The sequence below is a fragment of the Lentinula edodes genome (assembly GCF_021015755.1).
Source record: "Lentinula edodes strain Le(Bin) 0899 ss11 chromosome Unknown C8R40scaffold_17, whole genome shotgun sequence".
Classification (NCBI taxonomy): domain Eukaryota; kingdom Fungi; phylum Basidiomycota; class Agaricomycetes; order Agaricales; family Omphalotaceae; genus Lentinula; species Lentinula edodes.
In genome coordinates, this window is record NW_025764323.1 from 375,001 (window position 1) to 401,269 (window position 26,269).

The 26,269-nt window shown below is 46.9% G+C and overlaps 8 protein-coding genes across 8 annotated transcripts; 6 read left to right on the plus strand and 2 right to left on the minus strand.

The window, feature by feature from the left end:
• Window positions 1-7,276: 7,276 nt before the first annotated feature.
• C8R40DRAFT_1069447 (uncharacterized protein) lies at window positions 7,277-8,367 on the plus strand (the record flags this gene model as incomplete). Its single annotated transcript, XM_046226111.1, has 7 exons — window positions 7,277-7,285; window positions 7,334-7,486; window positions 7,534-7,689; window positions 7,876-7,932; window positions 7,987-8,043; window positions 8,093-8,140; window positions 8,197-8,367. 7 exons carry the CDS (start codon window positions 7,277-7,279, stop codon window positions 8,365-8,367), a joined length of 651 nt encoding a protein of 216 aa, XP_046086525.1.
• A 112-nt stretch (window positions 8,368-8,479) lies between these two features.
• On the minus strand, window positions 8,480-9,565 carry C8R40DRAFT_1069448 (uncharacterized protein; the record flags this gene model as incomplete). Its single annotated transcript, XM_046226112.1, has 5 exons — window positions 8,480-8,528; window positions 8,591-8,730; window positions 8,789-8,992; window positions 9,046-9,405; window positions 9,458-9,565. The coding sequence occupies 5 exons, from the start codon at window positions 9,563-9,565 to the stop codon at window positions 8,480-8,482; spliced, it is 861 nt and encodes a 286-aa protein (XP_046086526.1).
• An 893-nt stretch (window positions 9,566-10,458) lies between these two features.
• Window positions 10,459-12,506, plus strand: C8R40DRAFT_1160705 (amidase signature domain-containing protein; the record flags this gene model as incomplete). The annotated part of the gene is made up of 10 exons (XM_046230044.1): window positions 10,459-10,533; window positions 10,615-10,674; window positions 10,739-10,766; window positions 10,822-10,923; window positions 11,000-11,260; window positions 11,319-11,704; window positions 11,757-11,887; window positions 11,975-12,138; window positions 12,197-12,223; window positions 12,277-12,506. 10 exons carry the CDS (start codon window positions 10,459-10,461, stop codon window positions 12,504-12,506), a joined length of 1,464 nt encoding a protein of 487 aa, XP_046086527.1.
• A 581-nt stretch (window positions 12,507-13,087) lies between these two features.
• Window positions 13,088-14,676, minus strand: C8R40DRAFT_1045074 (uncharacterized protein; the record flags this gene model as incomplete). The annotated part of the gene is made up of 7 exons (XM_046224270.1): window positions 13,088-13,351; window positions 13,404-13,558; window positions 13,683-13,866; window positions 13,950-13,999; window positions 14,119-14,284; window positions 14,362-14,583; window positions 14,632-14,676. Coding segments are annotated over 7 exons (1,086 nt in total), but the record flags the coding sequence as incomplete, so codon positions are not given.
• Window positions 14,677-17,596: 2,920 nt separating this feature from the next.
• On the plus strand, window positions 17,597-19,199 carry C8R40DRAFT_1146964 (uncharacterized protein). The gene is made up of 6 exons (XM_046229517.1): window positions 17,597-17,812; window positions 17,865-18,054; window positions 18,126-18,344; window positions 18,415-18,446; window positions 18,509-18,855; window positions 18,910-19,199. The coding sequence occupies exons 1-6, from the start codon at window positions 17,602-17,604 to the stop codon at window positions 18,976-18,978; spliced, it is 1,068 nt and encodes a 355-aa protein (XP_046086529.1). The 5' UTR covers window positions 17,597-17,601; the 3' UTR covers window positions 18,979-19,199.
• Window positions 19,200-20,025: 826 nt separating this feature from the next.
• On the plus strand, window positions 20,026-20,763 carry C8R40DRAFT_1045013 (carbonic anhydrase; the record flags this gene model as incomplete). The annotated part of the gene is made up of 4 exons (XM_046224264.1): window positions 20,026-20,125; window positions 20,179-20,203; window positions 20,252-20,317; window positions 20,370-20,763. The coding sequence occupies 4 exons, from the start codon at window positions 20,026-20,028 to the stop codon at window positions 20,761-20,763; spliced, it is 585 nt and encodes a 194-aa protein (XP_046086530.1).
• Window positions 20,764-22,146: 1,383 nt separating this feature from the next.
• On the plus strand, window positions 22,147-23,187 carry C8R40DRAFT_205185 (uncharacterized protein). Its single transcript, XM_046234338.1, has 3 exons — window positions 22,147-22,433; window positions 22,485-22,605; window positions 22,663-23,187. The coding sequence occupies exons 1-3, from the start codon at window positions 22,306-22,308 to the stop codon at window positions 23,020-23,022; spliced, it is 609 nt and encodes a 202-aa protein (XP_046086531.1). The 5' UTR covers window positions 22,147-22,305; the 3' UTR covers window positions 23,023-23,187.
• A 602-nt stretch (window positions 23,188-23,789) lies between these two features.
• On the plus strand, window positions 23,790-26,249 carry C8R40DRAFT_1104142 (malic enzyme). The gene is made up of 11 exons (XM_046228050.1): window positions 23,790-24,014; window positions 24,066-24,328; window positions 24,383-24,473; window positions 24,531-24,618; window positions 24,671-24,857; window positions 24,922-25,255; window positions 25,306-25,356; window positions 25,410-25,459; window positions 25,515-25,878; window positions 25,938-25,993; window positions 26,044-26,249. Exons 1-11 carry the CDS (start codon window positions 23,951-23,953, stop codon window positions 26,131-26,133), a joined length of 1,638 nt encoding a protein of 545 aa, XP_046086532.1. The 5' UTR covers window positions 23,790-23,950; the 3' UTR covers window positions 26,134-26,249.
• Window positions 26,250-26,269: the final 20 nt, after the last annotated feature.

A 26,269-nucleotide genomic window follows, 5' to 3' on the forward strand; every position in this document is an offset into this window, starting at 1 on the left:
CCCTGTCACGACGCTAAGGTCCGATGCTCGTACTCCGGGCGGCCTTCGACGGTGAAGCGAGAGGGGGGAGGACAACCGATCGGCGAGCGCCTGGCGATCTTGGAGAGCCAGATGGCTCAGCTGCTGGCAGACAACCGGCAGCTTCGAGAGGGCCAGTTGAAGGACAACACCTACAACTGCCATATCAACCGCAAGTTGGACTGGTTGATGACGGACGCCGCGAGAAGGAGGAAAACGCCACCGGAGATGCCGGAACCAGGACCTTCGCGGCTGCCGAAGAAGAGGAGAAGGGTCGTGGATAGTGAGGAGGAAGAAGAGGATAGGAGGATGGGAGAAGAAGAGGATGGAGAAGGAGAGGAGGAGGTAGAGGAAGAGGGAGAACCGGCGCCGAAGAAGGCCCGGTCGGAGAAAGGGAAGGAGAGAGCGGAGTAGAGTAACATCGGACATCGAACATCGGCCTTCGGCCATCTTCTTGTACTCTTCTTGTTGCCCTGCCTTTGTTATATAATTTTGTTTTTTGGACTTTGTATATATAAAAAAAAATGTTAACTCGATTTTGAAATCGGAAAGCGAATGGGCCGCGAAGCGGCGTAAGAAGTAATTAGTACGAAGTGTAATTAGTCTAAGTGTGAAAGAAATATAAGTGAAATAGTAGATAGAAGGAGAATGTAAGCAATTAAGAGAAAGAGATAAACACTCAATTTGCTATCATCGTGTTTACCCTCTAAACGCACAAAGTAAACTTCGGCGGAGCGCGGCGGAAAACGGGGGAAAGGAATAAAATGATTTTGTGTGATCAAGGTCCAGGTTTCAGAGGGTATCGAGCGTGGAATGCGGGTACCAGTTCATCAGCATGTAATTCATCAGCAGCAACCCAAGAGAATTCATCGTCGGTACCTTCATAACCGGCCCACCGAATATAGTAACGTAGAGGACAACGTTTATACCTTCTGTCCAGCTTGGAGTCCAGAATTTCGGCAACGTTGTACTCCTCTTCACCGTCAACTTCGATTGGAGGTGGAGGAGATTGAGTACGATTCGGGAAAGGATTCGGCGTAACCGGCTCCAGCTGTGAGACGTGGAAAACCGGATGAATGCGGCGAAGATAGTCCGGGAGCTTGAGCTCGTAAGATAAAGTACCAGGTCGACTGATGACCTTGAAAGGACCAAGATATTTTTCTGAGAATTTTTCAGTAGGACGAGTAGAGCGAATGTGCTTAGCAAGAACAAAAACTTCGGAGCCGATCGGGAACTCCGGGTGCGAGATTCTTTTCCTGTCAGCTTGTTCCTTATAACGAGACTGAGCTAAGAGGATTTCCTCTCGAAGGAAAGCGTGGAGTTCATCGAGGTTAACGACGAAGTCTCTAGCAAGATCAGACTTCATGTCGACCTCGGGCCGAACGGTGATGTTTGGGTGGTATCCTTTGTTAGCAAAAAATGGAGTAATACCAGTGGAAGCATTGGGAGCGTTGTTATAGGCGAATTCGGCGATCGGAAGTAGCGGCGACCAGTCATCCTGTTGGTAGGAACAATAGATCCTGATGTACTGCTCGAGAGTCTGATTAACGCGCTCGGTCTGCCCATCGGCTTCCGGATGGTATCCAGAGGTATAGTGAAGTTCCATGGAGAGCGCTTTACCGAGAGCCCGGAAAAACGCCGAAACAAATTCGGAACCACGATCAGAAGTGACATGATTAGGAACACCATGTTTAGAGAAGACGTGAATAACAAAAAGCTCAGCTAGTTGTTCAGAAGTAATGGTGTCGTGAGTTGGAATAAAGATAGCTTGCTTGGAAGATCGATCCACAACGACGAGAATAGCGGTAAAGCCATTCGACATTGGCAGTTGTTCAATGAAGTCCATGGAGATGGAATCCCATGGTCGGACCGGAACCGGCAAAGGCTTCAACAACCCGTAAGGCCGATGACGGCGAGGTTTGTTGCGCCCACAGATAGTGCAAGAGGTAACGTAGTCACGTACGAAGTCTCTGACCTTGGGCCAGGTGTACTGACGACGTACAGCTTCTAGAGTGCGGTTCTGGCCGAAATGGCCGGAGAGTGGATGATCATGGAAGTAGCGGAGAACTTGAAGGCGAAGATCGCCGTGATTAGGAACATAAATACGGTCATCAAGGCGTAGTAGCTTGTCGCTACCTAAGCTCCAACGTTCATTGGAAGGATCTTTTGCAAGTTCCAAACCAGCAACGGAGCTCGGATCGGCGGGAAGGGCGAGGATGATTGCTTGGTGTAGGGCTTCGATATCCATGATAATCGAGGCTCGTAAAACGGGGCCTTCCAGGAAGGTAGCTCGAAGAGACGCAGTGAGTTGTTCGTTAGTAAAGATAGGACGAAAGTTGTGAGGGTTCACTTGGGCGTAGCCGATATTCCCCTCTTTAGGGTAGACGTCCCAGCGTCTAGTTATCGAATCAGGTTTCTCGCCGAGTTTCCCCGGTCGGAAGCGAATGACCATATTAAATTGATGTAAAAATTCTGACCATCGGACCTGTCGGCGTGTGAGAATCTTGGTAGTAGAGAAATACTCAAGATTTTTGTGATCGGTGACGACGTCCACCGGATCACCCGAGCCTTCCAGATAATGACGCCAAGCTTTAAAGGCCTCGAAGATGGCCAGTAGCTCTTTGTCGTGTGTATCATAGTTGAGTTCCGCCGCATGAAGCGTTCTGGAAAGGAAGGCTAGAGGATGAATTTCACCGTCAGCATATTGGATGGAAAGAATAGCCGCAATGGCGTAATCGGAAGCGTCGGTTTCCACGATAAGTGGGCGATTCGGCTCCCAATGGGCCAGTATCGGCGCAGAAGTAAAAGCGATTTTGAGGTTTTCGAAGGCCTCTTGACAGCTGCTGTCCCAGATCCAGGGAGCGCCTTTTCGGGTAAGCCGAGTCATCGGCACAACGATATCGCTATAATTATAAATGAAACGACGATAGAAATTTGCAAAACCCAGAAAGGACTGAATGTCCTTGACCTTCCTCGGAACCGGCCACTCTAGAACTGTCTGAACTTTCTCTTTGGACATGGTTAATCCATCGGGAGAAAGAATGTAACCCAAATACTCAACAGTATCCATATTGAATTCGCACTTCTCGGGGTTGACGTAAAGCCGATGTTTCCGTAACCGCCGAAGAACCTCCTTGACGTGTTCTCGGTGTTCTTCTGGCGTATCAGAGTAGATCAGAATATCGTCAAGATAGACGATGACACAGACATCGAGCATGTCAGAGAAGATGTCATTAACAAACCGCTGGAAAGCCGCAGGGGCGTTCGTAAGGCCGAACGGCATGACCTTCCATTCGTAAGAGCCGTAGTGGGTCCGAAAGGTGGTTTTCCATTCGTCACCTTCAGCGATTCTGACTAGATGATAAGCGTGAGCGAGATCCAATTTGGTGTATATTTTAGCTCTTTTCGGAGCGTCGAGAAGATCTGATATGAGTGGGAGTGGGTAACGATCCTTTTTGGTAATACGATTGAGTCCACGGAAATCGACGCAAAGGCGAAGTTTGCCGTCTTTCTTCGGGACAAAAAGGACCGGAGCGCCGTGAGGAGAGGATGATGGGGTGATGGCACCAGTAGCCAGCTGTTTGTCAATAAAGTCTTTAAGGGCAACTAGCTCCTTTTCAGACAAAGGGTATATACGGCCGAGAGGCGGCGAAGCGCCTTCTTCCAAGTCAATCTTCAGGTCGTAAGGTCTGTGTTCAGGAAGTGAATCTGCAGCAATCTCGTCGAAGACGTCTGCAAACTCTGCGTACTCTTCTGGGATAGAAGGATGGAGTGGAGGGACAGTAGGAGTGGTGGAGGAGCGGTCGGCGGCGCGGGCCGCGACCTCTGAGTGGATAGCACGAAGTAAGATGGGTTCCATACCAGCGTCCTTGCAAGCCCTGTTAAAGACTGCAGCACTGACAAGTGCAATGTCGACCTCGGGAGTTTCCAGTTGAGCAGCGAATTGAGAGACCGTAGGGTAGGAGTAGATGGGTTCAAAGGGGAATTTGGACGAGAGGGGCTTGGCCCGTAAAGTCCGAGAGCGGGAGCGAGAGCGGGAGCGAGAGCGAGAGCGGGAGCGAGAGCGAGAGCGAGGTGAGTCCCCAGGAGGGGTCTCCAGAATTGTCGGTGAAACCGACGGCGAAGGTTCCGGTAGCGGAACAGCGACCTTTGCATCAACGGTGTTGATAGCAGAAGGCACAGACGTCTGTGGAGAATCAGGATGTGAAGTGTTACGGAACGTAATGTTTCGAGATACCCAGTCAATCAACGGATTGTAGCGGGATAAGAAACTGTAACCTAATACTGCTTTACAAGATGAATCTAAATGTGTAACATAGAAGGGTAAGAGAAGCAGCTCGCCGGAAGGAAACCGAACGGCGATATTCGCCATATCGGTAATGGGTTTAGAAGACAATGAACCATCAAAGAGACGAAGATTAACAGGAGAAATTTTGGTCGTAGGAATAGAGTTCTGAGAAACATAACGAGTATCGATGAAAGAGTCAGTAGAACCAGAATCAACAAGAGTAGGAAATTTGAGGAGAGCAGAGATGGGTTCGGCCGGCGCGGCCGAATCGGATAACGAGAATTCAGTAGTTAATGAAATTACAAGAGAACGTTCAATGGAAGAAAGAGCGGACGCGTTGAGATATAACTCCCCAGGTGAGGTACGAACCTGATCAACGCAGCTCCCGTTTCGTACCGGGGAACAAGAGCTGCGGATTAGTTTTCCGAATCCTCTTCAACAACCTCAATGGTTGCTTCGGGGGTTTCTTCAACCTCGGCAGCGCGGCCCTTCGATTCTCGGGCTTTTCGCTTATTGCAGTCAGCAATCTGATGCTTACCACCGCAGAAGAGACAAAGGTTGTTCTTCATCCTTCTTTCCCGTTCGGAGGGAAGTACTTTACCATCTGCTCCTAGATGGTTGAACGCGGGGCGCTGACCGCCGGATTGGCCGGAATTCGAAGAGTTCTGGGGCTTACCATTGTTGTTAGGCTTACCACCAGAGAAGGGTTTAGGTTTCGGCGCGAGCGGCGCCGAAGAGCCCGAAGGCTGAGAATTGTTTTGCTGGTTAGTAGAACCAGTCTTGAAGTCCGAGGAACCCTTCTTCGGGTTCCGAGCAATAAAAGGCTTACCAGCCTCGCACTTCCTAGTTTCCTCGCGTTTCCAATAACGATTGTCAATGCGAAGAACCTCTTGACGGTAATCGGCGAGCGTCGCCGGCTCGGGCAAACGCGCCATTTCGTCCTTGATGCGCTCAGCTAAGCCTCGTCCATAAGCCCATTTCAGGGCAGCAGAATCCCAGTTGGTACTAGCAGCCAGGGTGTTGAACCGGATATTGTATTTCCGGATGTTCTCGGTTTCCTTCATCTTCAGATTACCGAGAGAATCTTCGGCCTCGCCTTGGGCGTCGTAAACGCCGAAATTGTCCTGAAGCTCCTTTACCAGGGCCTTGAAGGAGGACGTCCAGGCCGGCAGCGAGTCGAGATCCGGATCGAGGATATCAGGGACAAACCATTCTTTGGCTGACCCACTGAGATAGGAAAGGGTATAGTTCACCTTCCATTGGTCGGTGAAGTACTTGGGACGGTCATTGAAGACCAGGGCGAGATTGACGAAGAACGTCTTGAGTTTTCGGGGATCCGAACCGTCGAATACCTCGGGTTCCTTGACCTTACTCTTAGATTCAGAGCTGTCAGAGGGACGGCCGAGTGCGGCGAGAACGGTACCGAGGGTTTCAATGGAACCCTTGAATCCCGAGAGAAGATCCAACATAGCTCGTTGCTCGTTGGGGATGTCAGGAGAATTAGGAGAACGAGGACCACCAGGTCCACCAGGACCACCAGGTCCGCCGGGACCGCCGGGACCGCCAGGCCCACTGGGGTCACCAGGCTCACCACGCGGTAAACCGCCGGAGTCGTCATCCAGATCGTCATTGTTGTTGTCGGCACCCGGATCGTCGGGGTCGACAGGAGGGTCTTGATCATCGGGATCACCAGTATCCAAATCGAAATGAGGAGGTGGGTCACGAGGAGATTCAGAAGCAGCTCGACGTTGGGGTTGTTTTCCCGTACGGCGGGCTATGGCTTGGAGAATTGGAGAATCAATTCGAGCAGTTGACCGGCCCCGAGCCGGAGCGACCACGGGGGGTTGTCCACGGCGAGGGGTCAAGACTTGGACAGGTTGTCCGTCACCGGTGTACAAAGTGCTGTACTCAAATTGCTGATCTTCTTCCATGGCTTCAGGAAGAGTTGACGTAGTAGGAACTGTGGCTGGACCGAAACCGCGATTACGGCGACGTGGTTGACCGATGGCAGAGATAGAGTCGGAGAATGGGGCAAATGATTGAGCTGTGGTGAAGAAAGTGTTTTCTTCGGAATTAGCTCTGGATTGAGCTCGAGTTTTCGGAGGCATAAAAAATGATATGTCAGTACGACGTTACGGATTGAGTTTAATTATACTGTTAAGATCATGTACACCGTGCAACCGTGCCAAGGCCACAGGGTGTCTAAGTGCGGAAGACGAATGGGACAGTAGTGAAGTTATTAACAACACCGCCGTTACGCCGTTAGTCCCCGGAGAGCGAGAGTAGAGAGAGAGGAGCTAAGTAGCAGCCAGGTCGGGGCGGCGGTATCGCCGGTGACGAGGAGCGGACCAGAGAACGTTAAAGTCCTAAGGTCGAGGAGAACGTACTTCGAGGCGTTGAGCCTGAAGACTTTAGAGAAGAGTTAAGTTGAGAAGGGAGATCTAAGTTGATCTAAGTTGATAATTAAACTGAGGAACTACAGTAGCGTACAGGCAGTATTTATATCTACGGATCGGCGCAGCGGTGCGGAGCGCCAGACTAACTACTAGGAGCTATACGAGTAGTACCTGCAGGGTAGAGTAAAAGACAATAAGAAGGGACTAGAACGAAAGGGTATGTGTAGCGAGAAAGAACAATAAGAGTGAGATAACAATAAGGAGCAGATCTTCGGAATACCGAGCGGCGGAATGGAGGCCCGCGGCATGGACTTGACAGAATGCCAACACTGTCCGATCACTAGGATGTTTGGGATAGGCGTTATGAATAAAACACATACTGTAAAACACATTTCTAGTTTTCGGAGGTCCATCAAAGGGGTAACAATTGTGATATTTCTTTCAAACCGCTTTGTCCTATATGGAATGTCATTGTCCTCGTTGTAAACAAAGACCTGCAAATGCACTATAAAAGTCCAGAAATTCCTCAATCGTTCTTTCCATTTCCCTATCTCTTGAGAACACTCTTCTAATCATGTCTACTGTGAGTCCATGACTGCCCGACTTTGATAAACTCTCATCGGATTCTCAGAAAGTTCGCATCTTGTCATCCGATACTCCGCACTTGAAATTGCTAGAGCAGCGTGCTGAGCAGGGACGCCAGGAAGTCCTTGAGCTCCGCAATAAGGTTCAGGAATTAAGCACTCAAATATGGAACCAGTATCAAAGGATGTGCGAAACAAATGTATGTCATTGTTCTCTACGCTTAGCCCTTGTAGTAACATAAAACAGGCCGAATCAATATGCCTCGAATTAGGGATAGAGAAGCTGAAATCGGTGATCGTCGATGAAACAGCTATGAAAATAAATCTTCGGACCCAAATTTTGGCCTCTCTGGGCTGTGACCTGGCTGATGAAGGATGTATTGAGGCGATCACAACAAGCGAAGTATGCAGAGTTAATATTACAACTCTTTGGGAAGGACTCATACTCAGCAATTAGTCAACACGTTTTTGGTCTTTCCTGGAAAGATCCCGGTCCTCAAACGCTGAATTGACCAAAGAACCAAGTGTACCAAGTGTTCGTTGTCAATCCTGCTTATTTCTTATATCTTTTGCGTACTTGACTGTGTAGGTACCACAAAACTCTGTCTGCCCACAAGGGGAACTATCGCAAGGCTCAGAATCTAGCGTGCGTTGATCTATCTTGCGTCCTACATCTTCTGCGTACCTGAGTGCTTTTTAGGCACCATCCAAGTCTCCATCTTGTATACAGAAGGAAATAAATGACGAGGAATTCAACGTATGTCATTCTGCTGTTTGCTTGATGTTGTGCATCACCGGGTATGTAGGCATTGCCGGATACCATTAATTGCTTACAGGAAGATGAGGAATTGAGAGTGCGTCGATCCGATCTTTGACATTCCCACTTATCTCATACTAACTGAGCATGCAGACACCACTGAAATTTCCTTCTTGCCTGCCAGAAGGATTGGAAGAGGTAGAGCTAACGACGCTGTTGGCCATACAATGTACGGAGCTTCAGAAGATGGCAGGAAGCTTGTCGGACGCGTCACTCTTCCAACAGTGCACTCGTTTATGCGATCTAGCGTACAAAATGAAGTGATTCTTGCTATGTAGTATTACACACTGATTAATTCAGGCCTCAGCCTTTATTGTTCGATACATTGTTTGTTCGAAGACTAAATCCCGCGTAATCAATATAGCATTACAATGTTTTAGAGAATTTTGAGACCGACTAGCCCATTACTCCAATTTCTCCGCTGGCTGTTGTCGAGTGATTTTCAGATTTCAAGGATCATTGAATATATTATGTACCCAATACATACAAAGTTCCGAAGTGAAATGCTACAAACATCACTGCTATCAACTCTCCTACCATAGATAGCATCCACCATACAATGAAAGTACATATGAAGGCACCCGCTAAGATTATCGCATCCACAGCAACTTTCAGGACGGCATTCCTCTGTTAAAGCAGGCAAATGAATGTCAGGGTGTAGCGATTTACATCAAATGTCACTTACTTCCTTTGGAGCTTGTACTCGTTCCGGAGAATAGTACTGGACAAAGATAAACGTTGCGACACTGGGAACGACAAACCCAATGGTAACAGCATGTGGCTGACCAGGAAACATTTTCGCGAGCTTCCAAAGCAATTTGATTGTGAACCCTAGATAGCTCAGTATTCCTGCATTGAATAGTATTTTCGGGAGTTGAATATGAGGAACCTAGATATAGAAGGAGTGAGTGCATGTCCACGAAGGTTGGTATGAGCACGCACAATGGAATCTGTAGAGAAGAAGTGACTACCAGAGTAGATCCAATGGCGTGCATTGGAGGGAGTCACAGTGGGGGTAACCTCAAGGCTCACTGCACTTCCGACAGCTCCTCGAGCAGAACTCAGATGCGCGTCAAGTTGGGTCGTCTTCACTTCATCAGGAACCACTCCTACTGACTGTTGAATAGAATCGAGCTGTGCTGTCTTCTTTGCAGCAGGATGCACCGCTGACTGCGAGCGCTGAGTAACGCGGGTGTCACCCAACAGTGGAGATCTGGAAGGGTCCGTTGAAAACGACGATCGACGATTTCCACGTTGGTGATCGAACGACTCCGACTCCGAGCTTTGCACTTGTTCGAGTTGCTGCGAGACGACCAGTCAGACCGAGCGAGGCAACGATCAACCATAGATATACCAATATTGGTTCCTCACCATGACCACTTGACAATTTATCTGCTAAACTCCTGGATTCGTACCACCCCTCGTTATTGGGGACAATTTTCGACAACGACGGACTGCTCATGGAGCTAGTAAGCGAGAAGACACTTGTATACTGCAACGCGCGCTAATGTACGGTTTGAAACCAGGACTAAGCCGAAGTGATGTTCGAAGATGAAGAGGAGACTAGTCTCGATGTCACGAGGATGATTCTGGACTTCAGATTCGTGACCGCATGTGACAGTCACATAAGCAACGTATCTCTGAGACTTCCACTACAGAGTCAAACTCAGTAGCAGCCTCTATCTCTATCTGGACATTGCATCTACCTCTCAGCATGTTACCCGATGTGCTCCTCTATCTATCTTGTCCTCCCACGGCGTTACCAAAAAATCGTTTGAAATCTCATCGGGCACCTTGCGACATCTAATTTCTCTCCTCATCTGCATTTGCAGTTGCTATTTATGTTCCACAAGGCGATTGCTACAGAGTTAAACTCAGTAGCAGCCTATATCTGATCTCATACAGTTTGTTCGGAGTCCTACTCAGCATCCGACGCCCATATCTGAATATCGACCTCGTTCCGTCCTAGTACCGTCAAATTTACATGCTCTACGACAGCATTCAATGTCCCTCCCTGGTACTCAAACACTCTCACATTCGGGCCGCATGCTTACATGACAGCAAGCTATGTACAAAATGGCGGCTTAAATAGCAGCACAGGTACATACCACAAGGCGGATCAGGACTGAAGGCGGTTCACGAGTGTGCAAGGTTTGTCGTCTCACGCATCCATTTCCCGATACTTCATTTAATACACTATATCTAGCCGGGGCATCAACGATATAGCGAGAGGAGTAAAGCCTTTACGAGCTGACCACTTCCCCGATAGATCCCGATAGGCGTTCATTCTCAGCCAGGGAGGGTGTCGTCACCGGGTTTTCCATCTCTCAATCCATCTTCTCAAAACCGTGGCAAATGAAGGCTGATTCTGGGTCTGGTGTCTCCATCTTTTGCTTATTAACGGCTGGTACGTACTCAGGATCTACTCTGGTTCTATGTATGTTCAACATCACAAGTAGGGCGTCTTGAGTGAGGTATCAGCAGCAACCAAATTTGAGCGAGACATATTAGCCTGAACGGGCAGTCTCTGGTAAACGAAGCTTGTTGCACGGTATTCCAGTGATATTGAAGGTCAGTCATCAACATTGATATCTGTTTATAACTCTCGCAATGCCAACACTCATCAAAATACCAGGATAATATCGCCACCATCACCTCTGAGGGTGAATGTCTGACGTATATCGCATTCTGGAATCACTCAGCCTTATTTCACTGCAGGGATGAACACGACAGCTGGATCGTTTGCTTTGCTTGGATCTATTGTCCCGGACGACGCAGGTGTCGTTAAGAAACTTCGGGAAGCAGGCGCTATCATTTTGGGTACGCCTGTCAGTCCCTGTCACACCCTCTCCAGAGCATTCACGATCTTCCTGCACCTCCTTTGTCTTCCTTACAGGCAAAGCAAACCTTTCAGAATTCGCCGAGTTTCGAGGCAATCTTCCCTCCGGATGGTCAGGTCGCGGTGGCCAAACGACAAACGCCTATTTCCCAAGCGCTGATCCATGTGGTTCGTCTTCTGGATCGGGTGTCACCACTTCCATTGGTTTAACCACTGTCGCGCTGGGTACTGAGACGGATGGGAGCATTACGTGTCCAACAGGTAATAACAATTTGGCGGGGGTCAAACCCAGTGTAGGGTTGATTTCTCGTGCTGGAGGTGGGTTGATTTTGGTTTTCTGTTCCAGTTCTTCTATGTACTGACATGTGTACCACAGTCATACCCATCTCTGAACATCAAGACACCGTAGGCCCAATGGCTAGGTCGATAACCGATGCCGCCATCGTCCTCTCCCTCATCGCCGGAAAAGATCCCAATGACAACTTCACACTCGCTCAACCCCCCATTGTCCCTGATTACACGAAAGCTTTGAACCCCAACGCCTTGGTAGGAGCTAGAATTGGTGTTCCGCGAAAGGTCTTCCTTGATGGTAGTGACTTGACGGGAAACGGATCTGAGTCGGCGATCGGATTAGCGTTCGAAAAAGCCTTGGATGTTATTAGGGATCTTGGAGCCACCGTTGTAGATCCTGCGGATCTCCCTTCTGCAGAAGAGATTGCAAGGTCCAATAATGAGACGGTCGTGCTGGATACGGATTTCAAGGCAAGTACTTACCCTGTCACCCCGGCTGCCTGATATGCTGATTACGCTTCAGATACAAATCAATGCCTGGCTTGAAGGTCTCATCAGTATTCCGAGTGGCGTACGCAGTCTAGCCGACCTCATAGCGTTCGATAATGCCAATCCTTCATTGGAGGAACCAGTAAATTTTACGTCACAGTCCGAGTGAGTACAAGTCTCAAGCAGAGAATTAACTGCGCCTCTTCCCAAACTTGGTCCTGACTGGCTATGGGCTCGGTTGTTACACTGTAGATTCATCGCATCCGAGGCTACCACCGGATTCACCGATGCCTACTTCCGGTCCCTGGCTTTCGATAAAGAGCTTGGTGGTGCACAGGGTATTGACGCAGCTCTGGAGATGTTTGATCTGGATGCCCTGGTTCTTCCTGCTCAAGGGTTGACTACGGTACCTGCCGGTAAGCATTTTTCCTTTCTCCTCAGGATATTTGTAACTAAGTATTTTACGTTCTCAAGCTATCGCAGGATATCCCATCGTTACAGGTGAAAGGGTCTTTAACATTGCGTCCTTATTTCATTCATCCGTCCTTCTTTAGTGCCTCTAGGTTTCTTCCCCTCCAACGTAACCATTGGTAGTGCAGGTCCAGAAACCGTATGCCCGGCTCCTGGCGTTCCTTTCGGTCTGTCGTTCTTGGGCACAGCGTTTTCAGAATTCGATTTGATTGGGTTTGCATTTGTGTATGAGCGAAAGACAAAGACGAGGCTTGAGAGGAGAGCGTTCCTGGCTGCAATACCAAAGACGCAGTTGAAGGATATTCTGGGATAAGCCTCTCGGTAGGGTCTCGGGTGAATAAAAAGTGTACTGGAAGTTCATTCATCAAAATAGGCCGAGGATATATATTCAGAGTATATTCATGAGCTAACGCTCTCGGTCTATCAACACTGAATTGGGATTGGGTGTTAAAATGAGAACCACAAGTTCCAAACCTGTCCCCCTGAAGCAAATACAATCTCAGAGTCAAATTTCTAGTAGATCTGGCTCCCACACTGTCCCCATGCCGAAGACAGATTCTTCGCGGACTTGTACGTTCTTGATTATTTTAGGATCACCATGGAATGCATATTCGATAAAAACCGGTATCTGGAAGCCAACCTAGATAACCCAATCTATGCCATTCATGATTAGAATGTCTTCGACATTATCTTGTTATGAACTCGATTATGATATCCTGTGTCACACTCGACGAAGTTGTACCCATGATCAAAGCTACAGGTTCCCCGTCGAGCTGCAAAACCCCAAATTTCGACTGTAAATCAAAATACATTCACTTTGTTTTAAAAGTCCAAGAAAATCCGCTACAAAGGATAAGCCACGGATACACATCTTGTTTACCGGTCTTTTGAGAGCTAAAACCCTCCATTCCAATTACTCCCCCACCATCGCTTCAATCTCTCTCCACCCATCTCCTCGTACTCCGCCTTGGACATCCCGACCGTCGCGAACTCCTCCGTTTTCGCGAACTTGGCCATTCCTCTCCATGCATCCAGCGCCGGATCGTTTGCTGATCTGATCTCTATCGGCATCTCCACAGGAAATAGTGGGCGGAGGGTGGAGTAGAGACGTGGTGCGATGTCGGGAATTTGGGAGGGGGAGCCGGAGAGGAAGATGTTCTGATGTTAAATGTCATTACCTGGAACCTATCTGACAAAGTGATGAGCCTACCTTGACTAATCTTCTCTTCTCTTCCTCTCCAAACCTTGACAATATATTCTGGATCACTTCTCCTAAACCGGCGGAGTCGACTCCGGCGATTGAGGGGGAAAACCATGCCTCGCAGACGCGCCAGCGTTCGGTTGTTAGGTGGATACGGGTGTTGCCTACGTACGGATGTATGGTTATGTTTGGGACGGTTGGGAAGGGAACGTGGAAGGAAAAAAAAGGTTTAGAAAAAAACCACAAGTTAGCATGAGGCAGTTAAGAATAAAGTTCTCTATTGCTCACCTGCCCCATCACCTTCCTCATAGACAGGTCTGAACGCGTTTAACAGAGCCGACCGTTGTGAGACAATTGACGCATGAGTATGTTGGTTTGTGAACGTTGGGTCGTGCGTAAGAAGTTTTTGTTCAATTTGCTGTAGTTGCGCCAGGTCCTCTTCTTCATCGGAGGAGATTGTAGTTGTCGTGTTCTATTGAGCAAAGGGAGAGAGTAAAGAGCAAGTATCAATCACTTAACGGTTTGAGGGGGGATGAAGGGACACGTCGCTCGTACGATTTTTCGGTATATAGCCCAATCAGCATCATCTGCACCAAACATATCTTCTATCGAAGACGTTTTCAATTATAAATTGAGTGTCAGAATACGCGAGTAAGCAGACGTCCATCTCACTGACCTGCGTTTCCCTTTCTCCCTTTCCCCGTGCCCTTGCCTACTCCCTTACCCGTTCCTTTTCCCCCTTTCTTCGAAGTCCCAGAACCCCCAAGCATCTTTTCATCAGCAGCGGCCAAATTCGCGATATTCTTCATCCTCTCCTGCTTGGCCGCGCTCTTCCGGTCACTCATTGCGGCTCTACGTTTGGCACGGTTTTTGATCCGGGTCATTAGAGCCTGTATAAAACAGATGAAGAAAAAGACAGATGGGTGATAAATTTAAATAGCCACGAAGACAAGCCAATCGGACTCACCTCCTGCTCTCCCTTCAATTTTCTCGCCCAGCCTTCCAGATCTGCTTCGCGAGCCTCAAAATCCAGTCTCTCCTCAAGTTCTCTTTGTTTTTCCCGCTCGGCTGTCTCTTTGCAATCTTTGATTGCTTTGAGTTCGCGCTCCTTGCGTGCACGAAGTCGGGCTTCGTAGCCAGCTTTGAGGAGCTTTTGTTTCTTCTTCTCGGCGAGGGAGGAAGGGTCGAGCTGTGACGTATTTAGAGTTTGGAATGAAGGTCGCAAAGGAAGACGTACGTCGGCATCTGGGATATCGACAAGAGGGAATGATGGTTCTTCCTGTATACAGAGATGAGTACTTATTTATGGGTTGACCCACAACAATTCTGGCTTCTTCTCAATCCACCAGGTTCTGCACAACTCATCTGGCTTCTGGACAATCCACCTGGCTTTTTCACCATCCAACTGGCTCTATCTACTGCCTCAGAGCAGAATTAGTATGTGTAATTCATTTTATTGCATTATTCTACCCAATTTAATGTGGCTCTTTTTTTCTAGTACTCTCTTCTTTTTATCTCGTGTCCGATCCGATGCCGAGGCGCCCCGCTCATAAATTGCGCGCTCTGTACTCATTTCGGAAAGCGCGCCCAAAATCGGCGGCGGATGGGCCGGGCGTTCTTTACGCGTTTGTAGAGCAGGGCACGCTCTGGAAAGTAGGACATTCCAACAATTTCCATAGAAGGCGAGCCGAGTGGGACAAGCAGTGTCCGTGTCCCGACCGTGTGTGGCTACCTCCTGTTCCGGTCCCGCGAAGGAGGCGGGCAGGTAAGTACTGATTCTGCTATTTGATTGAAATTCTCATCCCGTTGTCAGAATCGCTGGTGCATCTCCTACTGGAAATCATGTGCCGCGATAGACCGCGGACTGTTTGTGCTCAATGTATGTATACTCTGTTTGTTAAAGAGTGAGCTCATATGCTGTTTCCGAAGGCGCAAAAATACATTTGGAGAAATTTACTTTTGTCGGGAGTAGATTCACTGTTTGGAACACGATCATTCAATCTGTTCTGAAAAGGGCTGCAACAGCATGAAGGTACCACTTTTGTTATTCATATCTTCATTCAAGACTGACAATTTGCTAGATCCCTGTATGGAGAATCCAAACTGTTCATTCTATCTGTACTTATGTAGATATCATGCAGCTATATGTTCTGATAAATGACAAGAAAAGCCTCCCTCAGGGCCTTCTGTGTATTCATAGATGGGGCCACAAGCTATGTCATTCCTATATAGGTCGTGGTTTTCATTACTAACTTAATGCTAGGTCAAAACTGGCACGTCCCGAATTGCCTGAACGTCACGCGTCTCGATATCCCGACACCAGCGACGTTTCTACGTCCGGACGTCTCGATATCGACGACGTTCCGGTGTCTCGATGTCTCGATATCGACGACGTCTCAACGTCGCGATGTCCCGACATCGGGTACGCATAACCTCGGCGAGGTTATTTTGAAAAACCTCATGTTTTTCGCGAGGTGAATATCTCGTGAAAATTTCAAATAATCTATAGGAGAATCTTGTACGATTATTCTAAATATGCTCCTCATGTTCACTGGTAGGTTATGTTACGATTATTTCAAATTTTTGGCAGCCGAAAAAACTAACGAATCGCGAGGCAAAAAGTCAATATTATATCCTTAATATTATTGGTAGATAATATAGAATAACCGCACAATACGAACTTTATATTCTATATCCAACTATCTGAGAATTATATGAACTTTTCGACATCCCAAAATCGGTCAATATTTGGTAAAAATCTACGGATAATGGACGGATTTTGGAGGCGCCAAAACGCCCTCTTCCCCACAGTGTTACTGGAGGCGGACCCTGGAACTTGATAAACCATATTAGGCATATCTCTGGTCACATTATCAGATATATCATTGTACTGAATTTTCGGGTCACGGTGACCGTGTACATACGTATGTCCATTTTGTTCCACTCGACATCCTACAGAATCCTGTATAACTCTGTTCATAAAAATTCAACCCGACTCAGAGGAAGAAATTTCGCAAAATCTAGGCTCAAGAGTCAGAGCAGACAGCGCATCAAGATTATGTTCACCGATTTGGAGTTGCGTATATGACGGACCATCGAGAGCGGGCTGTCAGGGTTCGAGGTACGGATTCGAAATGTCGCTTTCCCCATCCAGGACCGCGGATAGATTGTTTTGTGGATGGAATGAAGGGCACCGGAAAGAAGTTCTAAGAATCTAATTCTCAAGGTCCATGTCATTCTCGCGGCGGACAGCGGTGGTGTGTTCGCAAGTTGTACCCTTGCTTGGCAACTTACGGCTTCCCTCAAGGGGAGCTCTCGGTGTTCTCCGGGAAGACTTTTGGCAGAGTCTTTATTATTTAACTCAACAGCTAAATCCTCAAGCCAAATGTTTTTGTTTCACCTTGAACAGTGTACACGTAGCCAATCACACTAGAAATTTCATCGACCTCCTTTGGTTCTTGCGCACATATGCCGATGACTGAAACAGATATTCTTTTTGAAATCTTAACACAGACGCTGTTGTCAAATGACTGTAATCACACTCACACTTTGTATACCTTTTCCCGCGAGTTCCCGCGGTTTGTTCTTGAATCTCTTTACCAACAGCAGGATTGGAAACATTATGAGGAAAGTCGGGATTTGGGCCACTTGAAGCAGAAACTTGAAGAGGATGCCGATGAATCAGTCATGGTCCAATGCCCAATCAAACCTACCTCATTTTTTTCATGATCAATCTCCATCATCCTCCATCATCTTACTGTTTTTGCTTGGGATCTGCTGTACATTATCTCCTTTACAGCGCAATCTCGCAGGCCAGAATGCACAAGAGTGAAGAAAATTTGTTTGCTCATTCCACACGAGGGGATCATTTTGAAGTACGAAAGAATCGATGGATCTTATCACAGCCGCTGTTGCAGGAATTCGCTGCTCAAAATTTCCCTAGTCTGAACTTTATCCTGCGACTCCCTCTCTGATAACCGGAATTGAATGGGTGATCCCATATTATCATGTTGTTTCGAATCGTGGTCTAACAGGGTCTAACTCGAAAGTAATGGTGCCTTAGTAAACTAACGCGTCATTGCTTCAAATCGAGTATTACTCTCCTGCTAGCTGAACACGAATATCCGGCTTGTGCATAGTTATAAGAATCGCAAATGATTTGTGAAGCAAACAAAATCATCCAGCGGATTTACAACGCGAATCAGAAATGGACCGACTAGCTCTCTACTTCGCTATCTTCAAACAAATCAAGTCTCTACCTCCCGTCCTACAGGCGGACCTGACAGGAAAGGTTGTCCTCGTCACAGGGGCCAACACGGGGCTTGGATTTGAAGCAGCAAGACATTTCGCCAGGATGAATCCTCAAAAACTGATTCTAGCTTGCCGGAGTGAGGAGAAAGGAAATCAGGCTGTACGAAGTAAGAGGTTCATTTCGCTTTCTCATGGGTATTGACATTTGATTTGCCCCAGAAATTGAACGCGATACAGGATACACGAAAGCGGAAATGTGGCTGCTTGACTTGAATAGGTTTGCCTCTGTACAGGCATTTGCAGATAGATATGAAAAGGAAGGCGGGGGACGTTTAGATATCCTTGTCGAGAATGCCGCAATTTCATCAGCCCAAACGTATGAGAAGACTGAGGATGGATACATGAAGACGTCAGTGCATTGAATTTCCAGGTTGATCGTTGTTATACCTTGCTGATATTCGAACATCTTATTGCAAACAGATTTCAAGTCAATGCCCTTGCACCGTCTCTTCACACATTTCTTCTGCTCCCACATATGATTCGTACTGCACAGGAACATCCCGAAACAAATCCGAGAATTGTTGTTGTCTCCAGTGGAATGCATCATTTCTCAATGCTTCCTACTGAAGTTGGTAGAAAGATTTCGGAGCAACCAAACTTCATTGAGGCCCTGAGCAGTCTGGAATATTTTAAGCAGATGTAAGTCAACGTCATGATTTCCGAGTCTCGAAGATGATAATATTGACGAACCTTATTTTACATCTTCTAGTCCGGTTGCTGACCATTATTCCGATACTAAATGTGTGCATGATGATTGACCTACTTGTTTCAAACTACTGACAACGTTTGGACCAAATTCTTAGTACTCAACATGTTTTTCGCTCGAGCGCTTCAGTCCAAACTATCGAAATCTTGTCCATCCATCGTTGTAGATTCTGTGGACCCTGGATATTGTATTAGCGACCTTCGTCGTTCCCTCTCAGGACCAGGAGCCTGGCTCTTACTGCTCTTGGATAGACTCTTTGCATATTCAACGGAAGAAGGAAGTCGAAATCTTGTTCACGCTGCTCTTGTAGGAAACAAAGCAACCATAGGACCTTCTGAGGATGAAGGACAGTTCAAGGGAGCGTATCTTTCTACACAGAAAATCAGCGATGTAAGTTCGTTTGCAAGCAGTGGAGCTGGGTTGAGGCTACAAGCAAAGTTCTGGGTAAGCTCGAACTAGAAACCATGTTCATACGTCGAGAGGCTAACTTCTTTGTAGGATGAAATGGTGGAGATTGCGACAAACAAGGATGAAAGAGTGGCAAAACTTGCGACGACTCATTTTTGATTCCATTGCCATCAGGTCTACTCACTGACTAGAGGACCGATGAAATTCTCGAGCCTGTTCAGTGATCCGAAAGTAATGTCCCTTTCGCCGTCGAATTTGAATATGATTGGAGAATGGCATGGACGTTAGGGAAGGAAGAGGTGATGCGATTATCTTGTCCGTTGCTCGTAATTTTGTAGAGTTACTTTAATTTTATTTAATGCTTACAAGGATTAATGTTTTTCGGGTGGTATGGACCGTCTTTCTACGTGAAAAATCTTGACGGCATATTCTGTGTCTTTGCCCTGGGGCGGAAGAATGAGGAATGGTGTCGCGGGGCTCCAAATCATAGTGCTATCCACTCTTTGGAGCGGTTCAATTGCATTGTGTCCCGATTTCGGCGTCGGTGAAGGAAGTTAGCATTGTTCATGATGCATAGAATGAACAGAGTGTAGACTTCCCAAAAGAATGAATATTTGACGCTTTGATTTGCCTTATAGGGGCATTTGCCCGCTAGTGCTGTGAGAAATATCTACGTCCGATTCGCCTCTCTGTAATTCGGAGAAAGTCGGGATTTTGACAGCTTCGTCTCACACGGCTTTCTTGACGCGTTCGCTCATGCTCACACCGCACGCTGGCAGTCCTTCTTAGACACGGGAACTGATTCAGAACAGGTCGGAGAAAGTGAAAGTGAAGACTCCGATTTTGAATAATTTCCCTCTCCGGTACCACTACGTCTTAGGTACCGTAATATGTATTTTACCCCCTCCATTCTCACTGCAGTCTACCGTCCCTCGTTGGATGAGCATTCGCTGTAACTGAGATGGTTGGGCCCGGCTGTTCCCTAGTGGGACCCCGTCTTAGACGGAGCCGCGTATCTATCTATCTATCTATCTATCAATGGACTCGGAAGCACATTCGAATTTCCAAGCAATTGCGCAATTTGACACCACGATCTGTTCCACTTCTATGATCTTGTATTTGCCATAAAACCATTTCCTCAACTGCACTTGGACAACTTCAAAACCTTAGCGCTTCAGCTTCAGCCCTCAAGTATCGACACAGGAAATGTCCGCACATCTCGAATTTGTAGAAAAGAACGTGGCGTATGCAGAGAGTTTTGACAAAGGACACCTGCCTGTTCCTCCAGCTAAGAAGTTGCTTATCGGTTCGTCGCTTCATCTCCTTCCAAGAATATATCTGTATCGATCGAATCCTCAGTTACTTGTATGGATGCGCGGATTGAGTGAGTAATCGTTGTCCAGGAAGTGAATATCGCTTTAGCTGCGGACAGTTGCTACAAATCGCTGGGACTAGAGTTGGGCGAAGCCCATATCGTTCGTAATGCTGGAGGCAGCGCGTGGGTTTTCTTTATTTGCTAATCGAGCATCGGTTTCTCATCATTTTCGTAGTCGAGATGCCTTTCGAAGCATTCTCATCTCTCAACGTCTCCTCGGGACCCGCGAAATTGCTGTCTTTCACCACACGAACTGTGGCATGCAATCCTTCACCGCTCCCCAGCTTCGCAGTCTTGTGAAGTCCGACGCCCTATCGAGGCCTGATAACGAGAAGGAGGAAATCGAGAAAACGGTAGATGGTATGACATTTTATGAGTTTAGTGACCTCGAGGGAAGTGTGCGAGAAGATGTGAAATACTTGAAGGAAAATTTATTGGTGCTCGAGGAAGCAAAGATTACTGGCTGGATTTACGATACTGCCAATGGAAAGGTGCGTTCATATGCTTTCTGGTTATCCCGACTACATCTAAAGATGTTTTCCACATGGCAGGTAAAGCAGGTGGTTTAGGAGACACGTAGATGAATTGTACTACTATATACTGAAAGTGAGTTGTGTTCGTTTCCTTGTATTTCACTGGCCAAATCGTGATTAGCAATGACCTCCAATACCATTTTTCAAGTTCTGTGTCGATTTCGCGTAATTCCTTTCGCGTAATTCCCTCAAGCAGAAAAGCTATTCTCTTTCTTGAACACAGAATTTGGCGCTGGATGAACATCACATAAACTGGAACCTTCAAGGCGATTTGTATGCAAGATTTTAATAACTTTCTGTACTACAAAGGGGTCAAACAGTCTATCATTGCCGACTCACATCTTTTCTGCGATTAGGAATGCCGCAGAGTTTTCATCTATATGCAACTTGAATCGTGGTGTTGGTTGGTCGGAGATACAGTTCATTGTTTCCAAATTAAATGTCGGATGTCAGCCTTGTACTCGCGGCGTCTCTCTCCGCCCAGTCCTCGCTATATTTTCCGCTTGCGGGAATCGTCATCGTTGCCAAATGCTGATTCTATTTATCTCCAATTTCGTTCACCTCGCTCGCAAATACTGAAGTTTCAGGTAAGGTTGCTAGCAACGAGAGGAATACTCATGCGATACGGCAATCTGTAATAATCCTGTGAGTATTGGCCTTATACTCCCTTCCGTTAGTCTTCCTATTCATCTTTGCACTTTGCATCGGGGTCCATATCAAGCCCTACCGAGATACAATGTTTTCGCCAACGTTTTCCGAAACCCCTTGTGCCTTCTCAGAAGCCTAAGGCTTTTTCGCAACGCGTTTACTTACATAAACCTTCACCAAAAGCAGAACAAAGTTGACCAAAATACGTCTTTACGTAACTTCCTGGAATGGCAATCCTGTCTAGAAGAGGTACTTAGTTTGGAATCCTGGATATACTACAATGACCTATGTACTACAGTGATAGTCTTGTTCAATTTCGAATCGCCATTCACGCCCGGCAAAAAGAGGACAAGCTATGGAACAATCTAGGAAGGACGCAACGGATTGATCGTCCAAAAGGAACAAGTGAGCATCTTGTTCTTGGACTGGTACCTAGATGCTCTATATTTTTGCTGAAACTATTAATACTTCCAAGGATAACTCCATCTTCATGCATGGATCGTTTACTTTTCCTTTTTGGGACTCCTTGTTGAGGATCCGAGGTGATTCTTGTACCCCTTCGTTACGCAGGTATAAATGCAGGTTCTTCTTCTTAGCCGAGCGTCATTCGCCCTCTAATACTTACTACCTTTTCATTGCTTGAATCTTTTTCCATTTGCACTATCTGCCCTCTTCCGCTCTTTCAGACCAATTATCCATTGTATCTATCATCATCACAATGCAATTCCAATTCTCTACCGTTTTCTTGTTCTTCGTCAGCTACAGTCAGTATTCACGACACAGAATGAATCTTAGTGCTAATGTTCACTGTTCCAGTGATCATGCTTGTAGCAGCATCTCCCATTCCTATTCCCGCTCCTTCCTCCAGTCGTGGCTTTGTTATGGCCCGTCTGCCAGAGCCTGTTGATTCACCCCTGGCACCCCTGGATAATGAAGCTCGTGCGTTGGACTTCATCGGAACTACTCCTCTGGCACCTCTTGACGCTGAGGCTCGCGACATACCGGAGCCGGCTTCTAGTGCCGGTTCTCCTTCGGACGTTGAACTCAGAACACTCGAGGTCCGTTTTTCGCTCAAGTCATGATCGAGAATGTTTTCCAATGTTATCCAGACTTTACAGCCTGAAAGCCTTGACGAAACAGCTCCGCAAGTGCGAGAACGGGGATGCGGTCGCTGGGCCTGTCTCTAGGATGTTCGTCTTTGGAAGTTCAACTTCCAAAGATATAGACCTTGTGAGTATTGCCCTGCGAGGCTCATCGCTTTACAAAGTTAATATTATGACAATGTAGGGTTATTTTGACGTCCCCCGGCCTCTCGTTATCATGGATGATTCCAGTCCCTCATTCGCCTCATGCTCTCTATCTCGCCCGAGTTCTCTCGGGTCCTCGATTACATTGACTTATTACTTACACACATTGGCTGGGCCTCTCCTATCGGCGAATAACTTGCTCTCACTCTCGACATCTCTGCCTGGTTTGAATAATAGGCCAGTTCTCCACGGACCCGGAGAGTACAGCAAGCCTAGCCGCTTTCAGGGTCATTTTTCCTGTGGGATTCTGGTGATTCCAAACGGACTTGCAAGAACCTTAATGTTGGCGATAGAAGCCCTATGGCTTGTCCTGGATGTGAATCAATTGTTCTGCTTATAATTGGATTCTATGAAATTACTGTCCTTGTTGTTCGGAATCGTGTTGGACCTACGTTATTCTTGGCTATGTTACTGTAGGTATTTTTCATCCACATCTCTCCCGCCATGATCTATCCTATCATACTTATCATATTTATGTACATCTTTCTCGCGGTTTCCATTCCATTCCTGTCTTCAGTGTTGTAAGCTCCCTTACTGTATCGATAACATTCTCAGACAGTCTATATACACCCCTAGCTCTCGAGGAACTGTATAAGTCTTGTATCTCAATATATATTTCAAGGACAAACCCTCTGGAGTCTAGATAATACAGTATCTTTTACGATTGCTATGCAAGAAAGTCACTGCAAATGTTATTCATTAATCACTCATGAGCGCTATCAATGGTCTAAGACTAGCCAATTAGCGTTTGAACGTTCAGCATTCGTTCTCAAGCTCCGTTACGAGTCGTTCTGGTTACTGCGAAATGATCCTCTTTTGATTGATGGATTGTCGGAAATTTGTTGATACTATCTTTGACATGTCACAGGATTGCGGTCCAAAAATTCAGACTTTCGACGTTTTAAAGGAATATGTACTTGCATTTCAGAAACGAAAAGGTTGTATGACCAGTCGAGGCCCGACTGCGCATGGCAAGTTCAGTCTATGTGTGCAGTAAGCTAGTCAAGTCAGGAAGAAGAACAGGCCTAGGGACACTCGAAACGTGGTCGCGACGCGACGCGATGCTACCACGTGCCGCGCTTGAATCTAGACTCTTGTCATCGTGCAGAGGATATGAAACCATCACAAAATGTTGTTACCCAGGCAAACCCGGCGCAAAGCGAGTATATAGTCCTCAAACTTCCACCGTTCCCTTCAAATTCCCTTTCTCGCCTCTAGACTATTCTCCTTCTTGGTTTTCAGACCGTTTTCCACTTTTTAATTAAATCATGACTATCATCCTTACACCGTACTGGTCCAATGGTGTTCAAAAGCTCAAGATGGCACCCCAGCGTATGTGACTCATGCAAAAATTTACTTCCATCTATTTAACTATACCTATAGCCCCTCCAAAGCCAAAGCAAGGTCTAGCGCCGCCTGTCCTCAATGACGATATTCATACCGTTCGCTGCCTGGCCCAGTTACGCTCTAAGGAAATTCCCCTCGAAAAGTACATCTACCTTTCTGCTCTTAAGCATGAAAACCCCGACATGTTCTACAAACTGTGTTTGAACAACATGGCCGAATTTACACCAATTATATACACCCCTGTTGTTGGTGAAGCCTGCCAAAAATGGTCAGCTATCTATCGTCGTCCGGAAGGGATGGTGCGCATCAGTCTCGTGTACGGTGTGCATTGCTTGATATATTTACTTCCGTAGTACATATCTATCAAGGACAAAGGGAAGATTGGTTCTGTTCTGAAGAACTGGCCCAAACTTGACGAAGCCCGAATTGCCGTGGTGACCGATGGTACCGATTATTGGATTCTGAACGTCGAGTTATTCGATCTGATGGATCTCATTGTAGGCTCTCGCATTCTCGGTCTAGGAGATCTTGGTGTCAATGGGATGGGTATCTCGGTTGGAAAACTTTCACTATATGTTGCTGGAGCAGGGTTTGTACAGTCTACGAATGTCTGATCATTCAGGCTCAAATAGACTTCCCAGAATTCGTCCTCATTCGACCGTCCCCATCTGCTTAGATTTTGGAACCAACACCCAGAAATACCTTGATGATCCGTTATACATGGGTCTTCGCCAACGTCGTATAGGAGACGAGGAGATGATCGAATTCATGGATGAGTTCATGCACGAGATTTCCGCAGCTTTCCCTAAGCTACTCATTCAATTCGAAGTGAGTACGAGCAGCTCGTTAGAGATCCATGACATTGATTGTAATACTTTTCTTTGTCTTCCAGGACTTCTCAACGGACCATGCTTTCATGTGGCTAGAGAGGTTCAGGAGTAAATACCCACTCTTTAACGACGACATTCAGGGAACCGGCGCTGTCGTACTGAGTGGTTTCATCAACGCCGCTAAACTTTCTTCGGCAGCATCAGGAAAACCTTTAACTTCTCATAGAATTTTATTCTTTGGTGCAGGCTCTGCAGGGGTTGGGGTCGCTATGCAACTGATGAGTTTCTTCACTATGCAAGGCCTGTCGGAGAAGGAAGCCCGGGAACGTATTTGGTTAGTTGACTCTCAGGGCCTCGTTTTCGACGCCCGTGGACCTATGGCGGAACACAAGAAATGTGAGATTTATGTCTCTTTCTCGTGCAATTCTTATTTACTTTTTTCCCAGACTTCTCTCGTAGAGATTATGCTGGTCCGCCAATCAAGGACCTTCTTGATAGTAAGACACGGTCAATCCCTTTCAGATCATTGATCCTTACCATCCTCTTTCAGTCCTGGAATACGTGAAGCCCACCGCTCTCTTGGGCCTTTCGACCATATCAGTCGGTTTATTCTCTTGTCACACGCCAACGTCCGTCCTGATATCTTTTCGACTAGAATGCTTTCCACGCGGGGGTTATCGAAGCTATGGCAGCGTTGAATCCACGCCCTATTATTTTCCCTCTCTCCAACCCTGTCAACCTCTCGGAATGTAGCTTCCAAGATGCGGTTCAACACACCGACGGACAGGTCTTGTTTGCTTCTGGTTCACCATTCCCAGAGATGGAGTGGAAAGGAAAGATGCTTTATCCTGGTCAGGGGAATAACATGTACATCTTCCCCGGTCTCGGTCTCGGCGCTATTTTAGCTCGAGCGACGTCGGTCACCGATACGATGGTCGAAGCCTCATCCCTTGGTCTGGCCGAATCATTAACCCCGGATGAACGTAGTGTCGACTTGCTTTACCCTAGAATTGAACGAAGTAAGATCTGAATGGCTATTCTTCTGTTCATTGTTCTAATACCACCCCTCTTTCTTCAGTTCGTGAAATTGGTGCATTTATCGCCAAAGAAGTAATCCGAGCTTCCCAGAATGCTGTATGTTGCGTTTCTTTCTTCTTCGATGTTGATAGTAACCATTTATGTAGGGCGTTGATCGATCCCCTGACCTTCGTTCAATGTCTGATGAAGAGCTCCTGGCGTTCGTCTACTCCAAAATGTGGAGTCCGATGATTTGATTAATGATGTTATCGTGTTGTCTGTTCATGTATCTTCCGTTTTATAGGGTAATATTAATTGCACGTATGTGTTTGTAGAAGGAATCATAATCTGGATGTTTTTGGCTGTCCGGGGAATACTGAGTACTTGAAGCTT

What these genes read in the sequence shown, in the direction of transcription:
- C8R40DRAFT_1146964 (XM_046229517.1), top strand. Translation starts at nt 17,602, where the DNA reads ATGGACCGACTAGCTCTCTACTTCGCTATCTTCAAACAAATCAAGTCT. An exon ending in GAGGATGGATACATGAAGAC is followed by an intron (nt 18,055 to 18,125) that starts GTCAGTGCATTG and finishes TATTGCAAACAG; the next exon opens with ATTTCAAGTCAATGCCCTTG. An exon ending in CTGGAATATTTTAAGCAGAT is followed by an intron (nt 18,345 to 18,414) that starts GTAAGTCAACGT and finishes TACATCTTCTAG; the next exon opens with TCCGGTTGCTGACCATTATT.
- C8R40DRAFT_1104142 (XM_046228050.1), top strand. Translation starts at nt 23,951, where the DNA reads ATGACTATCATCCTTACACCGTACTGGTCCAATGGTGTTCAAAAGCTC. An exon ending in ATCGTCGTCCGGAAGGGATG is followed by an intron (nt 24,329 to 24,382) that starts GTGCGCATCAGT and finishes TTACTTCCGTAG; the next exon opens with TACATATCTATCAAGGACAA. An exon ending in TGGGCCTTTCGACCATATCA is followed by an intron (nt 25,460 to 25,514) that starts GTCGGTTTATTC and finishes CTTTTCGACTAG; the next exon opens with AATGCTTTCCACGCGGGGGT.
- C8R40DRAFT_205185 (XM_046234338.1), top strand. Translation starts at nt 22,306, where the DNA reads ATGAAGCTCGTGCGTTGGACTTCATCGGAACTACTCCTCTGGCACCTC. An exon ending in TTGAACTCAGAACACTCGAG is followed by an intron (nt 22,434 to 22,484) that starts GTCCGTTTTTCG and finishes AATGTTATCCAG; the next exon opens with ACTTTACAGCCTGAAAGCCT. An exon ending in CTTCCAAAGATATAGACCTT is followed by an intron (nt 22,606 to 22,662) that starts GTGAGTATTGCC and finishes ATGACAATGTAG; the next exon opens with GGTTATTTTGACGTCCCCCG.